The sequence below is a fragment of the Leptopilina heterotoma genome, unplaced genomic scaffold (genome assembly GCF_015476425.1).
Source record: "Leptopilina heterotoma isolate Lh14 unplaced genomic scaffold, ASM1547642v1 Lhet_81, whole genome shotgun sequence".
Classification (NCBI taxonomy): Eukaryota; Metazoa; Arthropoda; class Insecta; order Hymenoptera; family Figitidae; genus Leptopilina; species Leptopilina heterotoma.
This window is the reverse complement of record NW_025111185.1, coordinates 4399393-4418276: the sequence shown is the minus strand read 5'-3', so window position 1 is coordinate 4418276 and position 18884 is coordinate 4399393. Positions and strand designations below refer to the sequence as shown.

The 18884-nt window shown below is 27.4% G+C and overlaps 1 protein-coding gene across 7 annotated transcripts in view; it reads right to left on the bottom strand.

The window, feature by feature from the left end:
• The window catches only part of LOC122511383 (lachesin-like), a 493244-nt gene that overhangs the window by 123613 nt on the left and 350747 nt on the right, over positions 1–18884 (bottom strand). For all 7 annotated transcript variants that reach the window (XM_043626583.1, XM_043626584.1, XM_043626581.1 and 4 more), the window contains one exon: positions 3483–3700. In XM_043626583.1, coding sequence (XP_043482518.1) covers positions 3483–3700 — 218 coding nt within the window. The remainder of the gene's footprint in view (positions 1–3482; positions 3701–18884) is intronic.

Genomic DNA, 18884 nt, shown 5'->3' with positions numbered 1-18884 from the left:
ACGCTGTACATTGGGAGATACAGTTCTCAACTTCCTTATATACTAAACTCGAGAAATTTTCTGAACTTGTGAGAAAGTGATATTTTCTCCATATTTTGTTTAAAAAAGTTCTTAATTTATTTTACATTATAAATACATACTTTTGTATGCTGGGTCAAAATTTTATTCAGAAATGTTTATCATAATACTGTTTTTAAAATTGTTTGTTTCTGGAAAATGATTTCTATTGAAATTATATCCAATTTTTCGTTATATAAAAAAACCCATCATTTAATTTATTGGCATAAGAAAATGCAGCATATCTTAAATCATTTTTTTTAAATACCTTCCAATGTCCTAATTCATTTTCGTACACGGAAAAAAATTAATATCTAAACTTGAAATAATATTAATTTGAAATCCAATGGAATGTAAGTACCGTCAACTGGGGCTATTTTGTGCATCCGGGGGCTATTTTGTGCACGCGAGTTTTTTGATGAAAAAAATTATTAAAATGAATTATTTTAATCTGCTATTTTGTAAAATGAAAGTTTGATTACATGACAATAGAGAGCACTAAATGTTATTATTTAATTCTTCGTCAATTAAGAGAAAAAAATTCCTAAAAACGGAAAATTTGTTTAAAAAATTTTGAAAGTTCGGAAAAATTATACCAGATCTTCTAGAGTTTTAATGTGTCTCATAAACTAAGTTAGATATTTGTTGTCAATTGTGTTGTGATGATACATACGTAATGCGCTAATTTTTTATTCATTATTTTAAGAGAAAAGTGGAAAAAACTGAAAAACCAGGATTCCATGGGGCTATTTTGTGCACTTAAAAAAATCAAATATTTTTCATAAATGTTTTATTTAGTAAGTAAAGAAGATTCTGTTTATCATTTTAATACATTTTTGTCTTACTTTTCTGTCAAAAAACTGTAAATACGTTAATTAAAATCATTAAAACGATTAAAAGCTCAACCGCTGCACAACGTAACCTCAAAAAATGAACATTAATTAATATTTATAAGTTTTTCAAATTAGTTTTAAAACTATTTTCTCGTTTCTCTTAAAATGACTTGAAAAGCATATAAGATATTAAATTGTTATCTATTTAACCTTAAAAATATTTATTTCAAGATTTTTAAAAATATCATTCAAAACCATTAAAAAAGCTCCTATTGAAATGATGTTTTAAAGTTATTTATAAGTGTTTAAACGATCATTTTATAATTATATTAGTATATTATTATAAAATATATATTGAAAAAGAAAAAAATGTTATTTACTATCTGCGTAATATACAATTTAAAGAAAGATTGTTAATGTTTAGTAAATTCAGATTTTAGCAAAATTTTAGTGCTTTATTTTATATTTTTTGTATAATATATCTACAAAAAAAATTTTACTAGGTCATTCTTTTTTTAACTTACTCTCAAATATATACACAAAAGATTTCATGAAGCAGAAACGATTAAAAAAATGTTTACGCAACATTATAGGAAAACAAAGTTCGATGCACAAAATAGCCCCATCCCGGGAGTTATTGTGTGCACGACTTTCAATGACTATAACTAAGACAAAAAAATTTTTTTCTTTGCCAAATTTATAGGAAAGCTTCAGAAGGATGTCCACAACATATATCAAAAGTTGATTTTCTTTATTCTCTTAATTCTGAATTTAAATAAATCTTTGAATAAAAAAAAAGCTATTTGGTGCACAAAATAGCCCCGGTTGACGGTATGTCTAAAATAGACATTATAGTCACAATTAAATTCACATCTCTGATTTAGAGATTTGTTAATTTCACAACTTATCTGATGTGAATTACATTGCGTTTTAAGTTCATCATTGTCAAAGAATATTTAAACCTTTTTAATTATTTAAGTATTAATTTTATGTTTTAAATGCGTTTCATTCCCAGTTTTCACTTTCCATATTTTACGAATGTTTTTCGCGTTATCACGTGTGGGACATATTTTTATTTATTAGTATTTTCAGGTTAAACTTTCGTTTGACACTTGAAAACCTAACCTATATTGAAAGTTGTACCAAACCATGTTTTTTTTATTAAGAAATAGAAAAAGAATGTTTATATTGTGTGATGTTGAGATAATTTGATTCAAATAAAGAAATGAAATAATAAAAAATTCATATTATCTTCAAAAAATGTCCAATTTTTTATGATTGTCAATGGATTTGTTTATAAGTTCACACTAAAAGAAAAATATACATTCTTTGAATAATTCTCACTCTAAATTGTGATAAATCATAAAATTTGAGATTTCTAATATCATTTTCAGGCATAAAAATACGGATTCTTCACACTGATAATATATGCGGATTAGATATAACTCTAAATTTCAGTTTTAGAGATCTGTTCAAATCACACATCCGATTCCAGTGATAGTTTATGCCTAAATCTCATATTAAATCTCTAATTTAGAGATTAATTTTTTTCCGTGTAAATTTTGAATGCTCTCAAATGCTCATTTAAAAGACAATGGACTATGCCTTTTACTACAATTAGGAAATCTTCATTGTCGATTAAAATTATTGAATGAACAAAATAAAATTATTCACCCAATTCCGACACATTTTGACACATCAAATTAAAATATTTTGGGGTAAACACAACGTGCACATGTTGCCACGAGGTTTGACTCGGATAATTTCGGAACTGCTCGACTGAAATATTCGGCTAATCTCGGACAGCTTCGTAACCGCTCTACGTCAGCCTGACGTCAGCCCATAGCCTGCTATGGCCTGCTACTAGGCTGGTCATAATTTTTATTATAGTCGATAATACTATTCATAACTAAATTAACAACTTATGTAATTCTTCGATAGTATTTAGTATAATCATCTGGTAATACTTTTTACTATTGCATACTTTCTTACTTATAATATTACAACTTCTTATTGACTATTTCAATTTCTATTACTACAGAATAATACAAAGTAATAATTTGATTATAAACTTTCTTAAAAATGGTAATATTAATTCATAAATGTACATGATTTCCCCAAATTGCAATCGGTTTTACTAAATACTAATATAATAATACGAAATATTAAAACAGAATCTCTCTCCGTGCACATACATCTGGACATTTGCTCATAATTGAATATACATATGTTCTAGATGAAAATGAGTCCATATAACCTTCTTTTGAAAAATTGAAAATCGTCACGAATGCAAAGCTTCCTCAGGAGGAAGCAAAATGAAATAAAAGTGAAGTGAAAGTGAATTAAAATGGACGTATAAGTGGAGTGAGAGTGTTTAAAAGTGAAGTGATGGTGAAGTGAAAATGGAGTAAAAATGAAGTGAATGTGGTATGAAAGTGAAGAGAATATGAAGTGAAAATGAAATAAAATACTAAAATTGAAATGAGAGTGAGGTGTAAGTGAAAGTAAAGTGAATAAATAAATTTAAAAAAATGAAAACCCTAATAAATTGATGTATGTATATATTTTATAAAATCAACATTCAACACTCACCTGTATATCGAAAATAGTCAATGTCATATTCGTTTTGTACGGGGGTTTCTCAGGAGTGGACGTGACTTTGTACTTTTTATTCTCGTGTATCATGGGGCCGTCTTCGCGAGTCCAGTAATTTAAAGAAGTCGGATGCGCCTCCGTGTGACATTCCAAAGTCACTGAATATCCTAAGGGCACACCGACCAATTGATGTGGTATAGATAGCATCGGCGGGACTGTAACAGAGAAGTGATTGATTGTCCCATAAATACTCCAATTACCAACAGTATACAGAATCGATATCCTTTTGCTTGTGTCAATAAATTTTCCTCGAACCCAACTAATGTCAGTTTATACGTTTCATAGTTTTCCGAAGTGCCCTATACGCTCACTTTTTTCATTTTCATTCTACATGTCTCGCGCCAATAATCTACACACTGGGTGATCAGAACATTCCCATTTTTATACATTTCATATATTTTATATTTAAAAATATTATTCCATTTTATTCCTTATTATTTCTCAATATAACAGAGAGACCTTAGCGAAATTTGGATATTTTACCCAAAGTCGACAGACTTTCGTTAAAATATCAAAATTTCGCAAAATTTCAGAACAATTCTATTCAAAATATTTCTCACTGACTTGGTAAAAATTGACAAAGGATTATTTTTAGAGCTGTGCAAAATTCGAATCGAACCTAGTTTTGTTCGGTTTTTGGGGCGCCGAAATGTCGAATATTCGACATCCGAACTAAGCTAACTCGAATGTCGAATATTCGACATTCGAACTGGGCGACTGTAATGCCGAATTTTAGAATTCGACATTTTAGCGTACTAAAACCGAACACAACTCGGTTCGGTTCGAATTTTATAGTAACTCGAATGTCGAATTTTCGACATTCGAACTAAAGTCGGGGACAAAAGAAAGCGACTCTGGCTTTTTTTGTTTATATCTCATTGAAAAAAAATCTCTCAACATTCTGGTAAAAAAATTTATGAAAGCTTAAAGTCTTGAGAATGAAAAAAAGTATATTTCGAGACCACAAAAAATTTTTTGCAGTAGCTATGACACAAAATGTGCCAAAAAACACAGTTTTTCAGCCCTTTTTTACAAGTCTATACTTTCACCTGTTCCCCAAGCGAAACTGCTAGTAGGAAAAATTTTAAAAAATTCACAGATATTCTTTAAGGTGTGTACAATTAATTTTTGTTTTTGAAATTAAAAAATAATAATTAATTTGTATAAATTAGAGATGAAATACTATCAATCTATCCAAGTCAGGTTAAAATAAAAACACTCCGTTTTAACGTTTCGACGATACAATCGTCCTCTTCAGAAACTAAAATTTATTATAATAATAAGATAAAAAAATTATTTGTACATATAAAAAAATTTTTAATAATTAACATTTACCGAAAAAAAAAGTTGATATAAAATTTTGTTCAATCAAATGAACGTGTACATTGCCGGACGAAGACTAACTAAACAATACAAAATCCATTAATATAAATATATAGAAATAAATATGTTATTGAAAAAAAGGTCGATGAACCTATGACAGGTGTAATTATTGTGTTTATATATTAATGAATATAAATCTAAATTCTAAATTGTGTAAATTTACTCAATTAAATTAAATTCCTATAAAATAATTTTGAAGAAAAAAAGTTTTTATAAATTTGACTTAGATTTTTTGTATCCTCTTTTTTATTGAGGGGTTTTATCTGTAATCCAATATGGATCATCTCGGAAATTAGTCTTTTTCGCCAAACAGGTTCATTATCTAATACCAAAACATTATCCCAATCAAATTGATGTTTAAAATCACGTTTATGTATCGCGACAACATTAGTTTTCGACATTTTATGTTCATCCACTCTTACACTCAACATTCTTTTTGTTTCACCAACATAACAAGATGAACAATCCCTACAATTAATTTTATAGACACAATTTGTTTTATTGTTTTTTTGAGTTATATCTTTGCCTTTTTTAATAAGTTTATTATTGTTATTTATTTTTGAAATTGTGAAAATATTATTTTCATGTAACAATTTTGTAGCTTTATAATAAATATGTTCTGAGTAGGGTAAAACAATTTTTTTGACATTACGGTAAAAAATATCTTTGTCCACCGGTCTTTCATTCATATTGATCATGTGAAGTCGTTTTCTTATAAACTTATCAATAAAATCTGAAGGATAGCCATTGTCTAAAAGAAGATTTTTGGCAATTTTGATATTTTTTTCGTGGAATTTTTTATGTGATAATTTTATCGCTCTGTCAATGAGGTTATAAACAATACCAATTTTTTGAGAAATCGGATTATGTGAATAAAAATTTAAAAAGCGTCCAGAAAAGGTAGGTTTCATAAACCAGTCAGTTATTAAAAGATTGTTTTGCTTTATAATAAGTACGTCAAGAAAATTTATAAAATTATCATTTTCAACTTCACATGTAAATTGTAAGCGTTCATCATAAGAGTTAAAAACATTCAAGATCTCGTCAATTTTATCAAAAGGAATACATGTAATAATGTCATCCACATAACGAAAGAAAAACAACGGTAAAAAGGATAATTTTTCAAAACATACTTCCTCCAAATCTATCATGACCATTTTAACCAAGTGATAAATTCAACATCATCATAATAATTAATTTATTGTTTACACAGCTTTATTCAGCTTAATGCTATCTTTTAAACAAATAGAGATAAAATGACGTTTTTTAGCTTAAAATGTGCAATTTTATAGTAGGATAAAATTACATAAATTAAAAACTAAATAAATTGAATATTCTTCTCAAAAAATGAATATACATATTTTGGGCTTTAATGAGAATCGACGTGTGGCTGCCATAAAGCAAGAAGTTGTAGAAAAAAAAGAGTTTCGAGTGTACAATAGAAAACCCAGAAGAAAATCGCCAGATGTGGGATTGCACTCAGGGATGTCTCTACGCTTAACAGATAAAATCCTTGAGTGGCTCCCAATAAATGAGACAAAATTTTATGAAATAATATTTTTATCCAGAACAATTTTTTAAACTACTACTTATTAATTAATATTTGTAATTTATAATATGATCTACTTATTAATTTATAATAAATTATGCTACATTCCTAAGCGAAATTTTATACATTTATTATTTAATCTTTTTTCTAAGGAAAATTTGACTACATGAAACACATTAAGTATTAAATAATTAATTACTGTAACATTACCTGTAATGTTAAAGTAATATTACCATGTATATTACTGTAATGCTATTAATAATATTACTAATACATTGCAATATTACTAATATTACATGTTACACTACAGTAATATTACGTTCTACTTGGGATATTGCAAAAAAAACTGCAAATTGGATTTAAAAATTTTTTTTTTACAAAACTGGTTTTGCAAAATAAAATTTTTTACATCAAATTTGCATAATACTATAAAAATGTAGTATGCAACTTATTGAAAATCTAGTATGCAAAATTAATTTTGCATAAACAATGTATAAAGTTTCGTTTTGTTTAAAAAATTGTTCTGGATAAAAATATTATTTCATAAAATTTTGTCTCATTTATTGAGAGCCACTCAAGGATTTTATCTGTTAAGCGTAGAGACATCCCTGAGTGCAATCCCACATCTGGCGATTTTCTTCTGGGTTTTCTATTGTACACTCGAAACTCTTTTTTTTCTACAACTTCTTGCTTTATGGCAGCCACACGTCGATTCTCATTAAAGCCCAAAATATGTATATTCATTTTTTGAGAAGAATATTCTATTTATTTAGTTTTTAATTTATGTAATTTTATCCTACTATAAAATTGCACATTTTAAACTAAAAACGTCATTTTATCTCTATTTTTTTAAAAGATAGCATTAAGCTGAATAAAGCTGTGTAAACAATAAATTACTTATTATTTTTTAATTACAAAAACAAAAATTAATTGCACACACCTTAAAGAATATCTGTGAATTTTTTCAAATTTTTCCTACACGGAGAAAAATGGTGCTGAGTTTCTAGTAAAAGTTCCTATGGAATAGTAATAATTCTACTTTTATATTAAAAATTACTATTCATAGTAAAATGTACTTCGCATGAAGTAAAAATTACTATTTTTGGTAGTAAAAATTACTAATAGTAATTATTACAGTAGTCACGTTTAAAAATTGCTTTAAGAATTTTAATTTTTACATCGTCATTGTAAATTTTATTAAATTTTGTATTACTTTTTACATTCGATATGTTGTAAATATTACTTGTAGAAATTCTAATAATTAATACTGCGGAAAATAAAGATTGCTTCTGCAAGAAGCAACTTTTACTATTGCAGAACAAACTTTTTACTCGTAAAAGTAGTAATCCGTACCACTACTGTTACACACCTATGTGTGTGATCACGTCACTACTGTCATGCGCAGCGACCGTAACCTGACGTCAAAGTGATCCAACATTTCTAGGTTACAAGAAGCACGTGTAGCACGGTTCAGTTCTTTGGACAATTTTGTTTATATCAGTGGTGCGATCATTAATTGCTATATGCATTTTAATTATTTATCAATTTCCAAAGTATGCAATTCATGTATAATCACTTAATAATTAGTTAATTAATTTTTAATAAATTACTAATTAATTAGTAAAAAATATATAAATAAATAAAATCATTAACATTATAATCTAATAATTTAATAATTAAAATAAGTAATTTTAAATTAATAATACTGTTTATTATTATTATTATTATTATTATTATTATTATTATTATTATTATTATTATTATTATAAATGTTTATATTTTAATTCAGTAACTTATCTAAATAAATATAATTTATGATTCACTTTATCGAAAAGAGATAAATGCGGGTAACATGAAATTTTCTCCATAGCGATTGCGTAGCCGAGAGGCTTAGTATAAATGCGTGCGATTTTAGGTTGCGTTAGATATAAGTTAGGTAGGGTTCGAAACTGTATAGATGTTAAGATTTTCCGATATGTTAAGTTGTTAATTGTAAGTAAGAATGTGAAAAAAAAGTAAAACTTATGAATAATGAATAATAATACACATGCAGAGTGTTAATTACTTGAAAAAATATTTTTTGAACGCACTGATTATTTTATTTTAATTTATTAAAATAAAACGAGACAATATAGCTCTCTACACCAGCATTTTTTTTCGTCACGGCGTGGACAGACGCGCAGGCGCGCCGGCATTCGTTTCGCCCGTCGGTGTGAGGCGCGTCATTGTGTGGGTACGGATTACTACTTTTACGAGTAAAAATCTTTACCGAAATAGTAATAATTGCTCTGATTCGTAATAAAAGTTGCTTCGCTCAGAGTATTAATTGCTCGGGACATTTTAAATATTACTCGGCTTTTAATAAAATTTAGATTCCTTGAAGTAAATTATACTTTTTCAAAAAAGTAAAAATCGTTTGAATACGAAGCAAAAGTTACTATTTTTCGAGCAGTTTCAAAATTACTACTTAAAAGTAGTAATTTTTCATCGAAAATAGTATAATTATTACTATTTATTTTTCTCCGTGTACTAGCAGTTTCGCTTGGGGAACAGGTGAAAGTATAGACTTGTAAAAAAGGGCTGAAAAACTGTGTTTTTTGGCACATTTTGTGCCATAGCTACTGCAAAAAATTTTTTGTGGTCTCGAAATATACTTTTTTTCATTCTCAAGACTTTATAAGCTTTCATAAATTTTTTACCAGAATGTTTAGAGATTTTTTTTCAATGAGATATAAACAAAAAAAGCCAGAGTCGAACTTTTTTTTAGCCTCCCGAATCTTTCAGAGGAAAATAACGAAATTTATGCCAGAAAAATCTTTAAAAATTCTGAATTCTATGTTTTATTATTATATTATTACACTGTAAAAAATTTAGGGAGTTAACGGACTCGGGAGTTGGGAGTGAAATTTTTCGAGTTAAAAATCAACTCCAAAAGAGAGTTAATTTCTAACTCCCTTCATTCAACACCCGCGCGAGTTATTTTTTTCATGGGGAATTAGCATTTGGGTGTTAAATTTTAACTCTCTTTATTTAACTCCCCTGGCATTAACTCTCTAATGGGTGCGACTTTTATGGATTCCCCTGGGGAGTTGAAATTTAACTCCCTTTTTTTACAGTGTATTTAAGTATATATGCTTATGTATATTTAAAAATGGATTAAATGAAATATATATAATTCAACTGCCCGTGTGGAAAATGAAAATTGGTCCTAGCATGGTCCTACCTATTTTGCCCTGTTAATAGCTTGGACCTAAGTAGGCAGTGTAGTTTGGACCAACAATGGCTGGTGATGCGATTTTAGCCTGGTCCTAACTTGGGAGCCTAGTTAGGACCAGTTTATTTATATATTTTATTATAATTTTAATTAGTTTATAATATTTGCTAAAGAAATAACCTAAATTATTAATAATAAGTATTAGTTTTAATTAATTATTATTTTTTTCAATTAAATGATGACCAAAAGCGAATTCATAAATAATGTTAGTATATGCAGAGATTAATATATATTCCTCTAATATATACATAAAAAATTATAAAAAAATTAGAAATTTGTTAATTAAATTATTTTACAGTATATATAATCTTTAAATTATAAATGCAAACCTAAGAAGCAAATAAAATCTAACGCACGCGGGAATCGAACCTATGACCTACGGACTTCGAGACTAACGTCCTAACCACTATGCTACGGAGCCTAACTGAACATCGACGTCTTATTGTCAGTGACTTGTTGACTTGCTTTTGATGATTCAATATAGTATTTATTGACTCTAATACACCATAATAAATAAAAAAAACTAATACCTTCTCATATGATGAGAATGTAAAAATAGTTTAACAACAACAATAATAATAAAATAATATTCAAATATAAAAATTCAAAAATTAATATTTTTATATTATATAAAGAAAAAAATATCTTTTCATTTTCGTTAAAAACAGGTTTTTCATTGTTCTCAATCATTTTTAACATTAATTTGTTGGTCTAAAAAAATATTCGTCTTTTGGACTTGGAAATTTTTGCTAATTAATTAAGTGGGTGATTCACTTTTTTAAAAAAATGTCAAAAAATTTATGTTAAAAACACGTTTTTTATTGTTCCAAATCATTTTAAACATTAATTTTTTGTTGCAAAAAATTTTTTAAGTTTGGACTTAGAAATTTTTGCTAATGAAACTGGGAAGCCTAGGTAGGGCCTGGGTTGGACCTGGGTGGGTCAGCCCACATTCAGATTGCAATATCTTCTAGTGTTTAGCACCAACTTAAAAGAAACTTAAAATCAGCGAACGAAATTAAAAATATATTTTACTAATTATAATTATATTGCAGTCTGTATCTGTTTAAATAAATAAATGTTACTGTTTTATTAACTTTTGTGACAAATTACTTAGAAATTTATAGTTTTTTTTCTAATTTCGCGATTATTACACTTGAGTAGTAAAATATGAAGATAATTTATCATTTTAACAATTCAGTTATTTGTTTAAACAAATAAATGTTGTTATTTATTAACTCTTGATACAAAGTACCTAGAAACTTGCAGTTTTTCCTAATTTTGCAATAAACTAATTTAAAAAGTATGAAATAGAGATATTTTATAATTTTAACAATTCAGCATTTGTTTAAACAAAAAATTGTTGTTATTTATTAACTCTTGAGACAATAAAGCGCCTAGACACTTGTAGTCTTTTAAAATTTTGCAATTAACTAATCTGAGTATTTACTTATTGCAAAATTAGAAAAAACTGCTAGTTTCTAGGTTGATTGTGTGAAAAATGAGTAAATAACAATTAGTTGTTTAAACAATTGCTGAATTAATAAATTAACTTTATTTTATAATATTTGTATAATTTTCTGATTTATGTCAAACAATAAATTGTTTAAACAAATATGATTATCAATTAATTTTATAAATATTAATTGAGAATATTTATCAATTTTTACATGTTTTTCATGTACCAATTTTGACAGTTTACTTTCCTAAAAATTTTTCCAAGTCATAACTGGATTTCCTAGTTAGTACCAAGTTAGGACTAGCCTAGGATATATAAAAAGGGGTTGCCAAGTTAGGTCCAAGCTAGGGTCAATAATCATTTTAGGCATAGCATGGTGATTTCTACACGGGTGTCGATTTTTTTACTTTAATTATATAAAAAAATTAAAATCTCTATTATCCGAACTTTCGATTATCCGTACCCGGCCTTGCCTAGGTTAGTTCGGATAATCGAGGTTCCACTGTATTATTAATTAAAAAATTGTTTGATAACAATTGATATATACACTTCCTATATACTAGGATCGATAAAATAATTGTCCCACTTTTCGGAAATGGCCCGCTTGTTCGTTTATTTGCCAAAAGTTTTGTGTGTGCTTCTTTGGAAGTTGGGTAGTTTTATCTGCTAAGTTAAATCCCATGCGCAGAACCCAAGTACATCGCACAAGACTTAATAAAAAAGTAATCCCATTACGATGAACGTCTCCACTAACCCCTTTTCCTTTTATCCTCACTCGTCGTTCCCTATATAATATCCTCACGGCGCAGGCACTTCAATTTAACTTAAACCTTGTGAACATTATTTCCATTATGCCAATCTGAAATCTCTAATATGTATTCATACCTCTATACATATACCTTTGTCGAAAAGACAAAACGTTGCTTCAAAATTAAATGTCATTAAAAGCTGCCGGCAATAATTCTCGGGTTGCTGCTTTTGTTTCACATTATATATACAAACTGCAATATATATTGAATAAAATACATTGAACCTCTACCGATATATTAATACGATAATCATTCTTGATCACATTTCCTTTCAATAGATTTACCTTCAATCAAATTTTCTTTGAATCAAATTTTTTAAAAATTCGGATAATTTGTTGATTTGTTCTGAATTCAATGAAATTGTTTTTAAATTAAGAAACAATGTTTTAAATACGATTTAAATTATTAAAATATTTCTACGAAGGCTAAAGTCTTCCGACAGTTCAGAACGAGTGGAAAAAGAGTTTCAAAAGAAAGTTTACGGCTCTCTAAATTTAAATTAGTAAACACGTTAATAAAAAATAAAAAATGCTAATTAATTTAAATTTATAACATACTTTTTGCTTTTGAGTTAGTAAATTATTATACTAATAAATAGTAATTTCTTCTATAATTCATTAGTGAAATTTACTAATTCAACAGATAATTTCTCTAATAAATATTTAAATACCAATTTACATTTTTCGTAGGAATTAAAACATTTTAAATGATTTCCATGTAAAGCCTTTTTGAAATTTTAACTATTTTAAAAAAATTCCAACTCTAATTCTTCCAAACTTCAATTATTTTTTCGTTAAAATTTTCAATTGAAATTATTCAAAAATGTAATCATTTGATTTCAAAATAAAAAGTTAAATATTATAACAGTTTTACGACAATTAAAATTTTTAAAGATTTCAATTCAAAAATCTTTTGAAATTTCAAAAGATTTTTGAATTAATTCTATTATATTTTTCAAAAATCACACAATAATGCTTTTAATATTCAATTCTCTGAAAATTTCAATAAAATTCAATTTTAAATCAATTCTTCTTAGAAAGTTCTACGAGAATTAAATTATTTATATAAAGAAATAAATTATTTATCGAATAATTGAATATTTCTTAAAACTAAATTCTTATAAAGAATTTTCTCAAAATCTTTTAAAATAATTGAATTCTTTTGAGGAATTTTAATAAAATTTTTAGGAATAATTGCATTTTTCGGGGAATTCATTTAAAAGTGTATTAAAACTAATTAAATAATTGAATTTCTGTGAATTCTATAAACAATTTTTGTTAAACTTTTTTAAAATACCTTAATTCCATCAAGAAATTTTAATCAAATTGTATTTAATTAAATGATTTTTTCAAAATAATTTTAATTTAGTTAGAAATTTTATTATTTTCAATAAAATTTCTCGAAAGAATACAATAATATTCCAATTTTTTATAGATTTCTTCACAGAATTTTAATTATTTTCAATAAAATTTTTGAATAGAATTCAATTGTTTTTAAAATTTATTATAAATTTCTTATTAAAATTTCAATTATTTTAAAATTCTTTGCAAAAATTATATTGTTTTAAATTTTTCTCATAAATTGTATCATTTCTCAAAAAAATTCAATAATTCTTAAAATTTTTAATAAATTACTTATCAGAATTTCAATTATTTTCAACAAAATTTCACTAAAGAATTCAATTATTAATAATAATTGAATTCCTGTGAATTCTATGAACAAATTTTCTTAAACTTTTTAAAAATAACTGAATTCTTGACAAGATTTTTTAAATAATTGTTACGTCTTATGGACTAAACATAATTATTTTAAATTCAATTTATTAAATAAATGAATATTTAATAAATGGAATTATGTGTGTGATTTGAACCTTAGCTCTCGCTTAATAGTTCGGGACACTTCGAGTTTTATTTTGTTTTGAAATGATTTTTTAGGATTGTTGGAATTTAATTTATAAGGAATGAAACCAAATCATCGAACACAGAAAAGTAAGATGACAGCTTTCGATAACATAGTGTAAGAAATTAGAGATCTTTCAGGCGAATCGTTGTGAATATTGAGAAAGAAGGGAGAATCTTGTAAACGATGATTTAAGTGTCGCGCATGTCATAAGTTAGTGGTCAAGGGACCTTCGCATGTGAAACATGCAAAATCTTCGTCAAAATATTTGTAGATCAAGATTGTAACACGCCAAGTGGTATTTGACGAATACGCTAAAGACAACGCCCAATAGGGGTAAATATTTAATTAATTTTGTGTAAAAGTGTATAAAAAATGGTGTATTAATTGTATTTCTTTTTTTGTCTTAATTTTAAAGCGGTTGGTGAAGAAATCGAACTCACCGTGTGTTTCGTCGACGAGGCTTGACGAAAATTAAACTAACCTTTTATAACTATCTTTTTTTAAAACAAAAAAGATAAAAACCTTGTGTGTATCTGGAGTGGATTCGATGTCAAGAGAAGTCACCAATTAATTGGCTTTGCATCATCTGTATAATAATCGAGGTGGAATCTTGGATTTGGCCGATCAAGTTTTCCCGAAGAGCATACTCTAATCACACTTTTATCAGAGGTTTTCTTTTCTTATACAAAGTTTGTCGACTTCCATCTTTTGGATGGATAAAAATCTATTTTTTTATATTGACTGGGTGAGTTAGCCTATACATTTTATACAAGATCTTTGATCTTGCCCTTGACCACAAATTTTCTGTTAAATTGAATGTACAAATTTTACATAGCCCTTCAAATTGAATCTTATGTTTAAAAAAATATTAATATACAAATTTATTATAAATTTTCGAGTATAGTGTAAATGTGAAAAGTGTGAATCGTATGTTTTTGTTGATGGACTAAAAGAGATATTTTCTGTACAGACTAAATTATATCAAACTTTATAAATATAAATAAATATCCTCTATTTCACATTGAACTTGTATCAATAATTATTAAAAATATTAAATTTGTTACAATAGGTAACAATTTCAGGATTCAAAAATAGTTTTAAAAAGGTATTAAAGTTATAGTTCTCAGTCATAGAACCTTTTTTTTACGGATTTGGGAATTTGACAAGATTTAAGAAAGTTAAGAAGAGAAAGATGAATTTAATAAGAATATTTTGAATTTGTACTCACTTTTTATTTATAGTTATACAAAAATTTGTTGCTTCTTCCAGAACGTGAAATAATTTGGATTTTGTATAATATCGATTATTAATATTGATTGATCGATTTAAATATATCGATATATCGATTTATGATTTCGATATATTTGCGAGATTATTTGAATTTAGTTGGATTATTTAACGTTGATAATAAAAATTGACACTTGTATTTTATACAGGATGTAACAATTGATTTTTCTCAAAAAAATTTATGAACATTATGTTTTAAAGAATTGAATTCCTGGGAAAATTTTACTATTTATAAAAATAATTGAATGTTTGCAAAGAATATTATACAAAAATTTTTTAAATAAATTTTTTAAATAATTGAATGCTTTTGGGAAATTTTGATTAAAATAGTACCTATATAATATTGAAAATAATTGAAATTAGATAAAGTTTTAAAAAATAAAAAAACTTTCTTTACCCGACACCCAGGTGCGATTTTTTGGTCGGCCCATAGTTGGGCCAACTTATACAAAGTCGGCCCAACTTCTCGTGTCAGAGTTTGGGCCAACCATATAGATGATAACGGTCGCCGTCTAATGGCGACGATGGTTGGCCCGACAACTCATAAGGAAGTTGGCCCAACTTACAATGTATATGTTGTGCTAACTATACATTTCAATGGTTGGTCCAAAGACTGACGCCAAAGTTGGCACAACTTTAGATGCGTAAGTTGGGCCAACCACAATTTTCAAAGTTTGGCCAACTTCAACAGCCAAAGGTAAAAAATTATTAAAAAACTACATTATTTAAACAATTAACAGGTGATTATTAGCGGGAACATCAGATATAACCTTTACCTATTATTATTAAACACAATCTCATACATACATTTTCGCAAATATCTAACGCTCGCTGGGATCGAACCCCTAACCTAACGCACCGAAGACTTATACACTGACCACTACGCTACGCTCACATGGGAGTGCATAACGCAAAAGGTATATTAAAGCTGCAACAGTCGGGCAAACCGTGACCCAGAGTTCGGCCGACCAAGAAAATTTAAGTCATTTAAACTGCATTTGACAAAGTTTTGCCAACCGTTGGGCCAACCGTGGCCCAGAGTTCGGCCGACCAAAATAATGTAAGTCAATTAAACTGCGTTTCACATAGTTTTGCCAACCGTGGCCCAGAGTTCGGCCGACCAAGAAAGTTTAAGTCATTTAAACTGCATTTGACAAAGTTTTACCAACCATCGGGCCAACCGTGGCCCAGAGTTTGGCCGACCAAGAAAGTTTAAGTAAATGAAACTGCGTTTCTAGAGTTTTGCCAACCGTTGGGCCAACCGTGGCCCAGAGTTCGGCCGACCGAAACTGAAAGTCTTTTAAACTACGTTTGGATGAGTTGTGCCAACCGTCTGGCCAACCGTGGCCCAGAGTTCGGCCAACCGAAACTGAAAGTCTTTTAAACTACGTTTGGATGAGTTGTGCCAACCTTTGTCGCCAAAGTTGGCCCGACGGTTGGTTAAACTCTGCATTTAATGGTTGGCTTGCAAAGTCGGGCCAACTGTGGGCACTAGTACTTGCCAAAGTTGGGCAAACTCTGGCAACCAAAACTTCGCTTGCCAAAGTTAGGCCAACCTTGGGCCAACCTTCAAACTCTGGCGGCCAACCTAAATTCGCACCTGGGCAGTTGTATTCAATTTCCATAAATTATATTCTGCAATTATTTTTTAAGTTCGAGAAAAAATTTGGCAACCAAAACAAACGACCCAGATATATTTCACGTCTGAAGGCAGATTTAGTCCAGATTTACTTACAATAATTCCTGGACCAAATTTTCTCGAGTTTGATCATATCTCTATTCCAAATTTTATTTGTATATTGTACTTCTCGAGAAAATAGATTTATTGAAATATTAAATTTTACGATATGATTCATTAGCAGTATCTAGCTTTTTATTTCGATTTCGGACGAATAAAAAAAACGTAAAATTTATAATAATAATTAAAACAAAAATTTCTAGTCTTTTTTGAGAAAGACAACAAAAATAATTCTTTATTTCATAAATTAATGTTTTATTGATGTTCCAAGTTAGCCACTTATTTATTAAAGAAATTATTTTCATGAAGATTCATATTACTTTTTAATCCCAAAGACTAAAATATTTAAAGAATAGAATAATATATTATTAAAAAATTCTCGTATTGGAAAAAAATATACTTCTTTTTTAAATTTGTATTTAAATTTGTAGTTTTAAAAAGATTGTTTCATTAAAGTCTTTTCATTCGATTTATCTTTTTTATTAAATTGTAATAAAAAAGTAATAATGAATAACTAAATATTCATTGATTATTATTTTAAAACAGAATAAAGTCTGGTGACACAAAAAGCACTATCGATATCATGAAAGATCCCTTTTCCTCCCCCAGGAATTTATGTTTAGTTCCTCCTGGTCCATATCTGTGGAAACGCAACCCATTCGCTATTCTCTATATTTGCTGTAGTACAGCGAAAAACTCGATTTCTCTTTAGCATCGATTTCTTGAAACCTTCCTGTGTCTCTAAAGTGAAAAACCCAGAAAAGAGAGAAAGAGAGAAAAGGGGAGGGTAATGTCTGTGTTTTTCGAAAGAACCAAGAACTAATATCTACTGAGAAAAATTGTTGTCCAGTAAAAGTCAAATGGACTACGAATTTTCCCTTGGTACTCCGAGAGCTGGCAGCGCAAAGATCAAAAGAATCATAAAGTATGTTGAGAACCGTGTCTGAGAACAGGTACTACTGAAAGTATAGGAACATTTTCAGAACGAAAACAAGCCAGTTAAAAGTGTACTTTGTCTTTTTTATTCGAAAAGAAAAGATTTCGTCTTAAATTACAATTCGAAAAATTTTGCAAAAACAAAATTGGTAGATCCTAATTCACGGAGTGTAAATTGTAATATATTTTTAGCATTTGATGCATGAAGTCAATGATTACTCAGAATTGCGTAAAACCTTCAATATTCTTCCGTTGACACAACGATTCATTTATGCCGACCTAGTTCCCTTTTTAAAATAATTAAATTAATAACTAAACTACTAACAATTCTAATTTAGGCTAACTTCTTCCTTACTTTTTTAAATAAAATTCTCAATTTAAAAAAAATAGAATTTAAAAATATTTAATTAAAATTTGTTTTCATAAAAATAAAATATGAATTTGAATATGGTTTTAATAGTATTTTATAACTACAATAATCATATATTCTAAGATAGGGAATTCAGGAAAAATTCAGAGACTTTTATTAAAAGTACTAGAAAAAATTAAATTTTTAGAATTTATAAGAAAATTCTGATTTACAATTTTTAAAAATAAATAAATTTCAAAGCTTCCAATTTTAATAAAATTCTTTACAAAATTCAATTATTTTGAAATAAAAAGAATTCAATAAAATTCTTGGCAGAAATTCAATTATTATCAAAATTTTTTTTAAAAAAATCTCGTCAAAATTTCAGTTATCTTTATAAATAAAAAAAATTCTTCGCCGAAATTCAATTATTTTCAAAACAATTTTAATAAAATTCATTGCAAAATTTCAATTATTTTTAAAAATAATTACTTTTCCTAATTAATTCAATTATTAAAAAAGAATTTTGATAGAATTTTACACAAACATTTAATTATTTTCAATAATAATAAAAATTTCTCAGGAATTCAATTATTTACATATTTTTTATATATTTCTTCGCAATAATTCAATTATTTTCATAAATAATAATA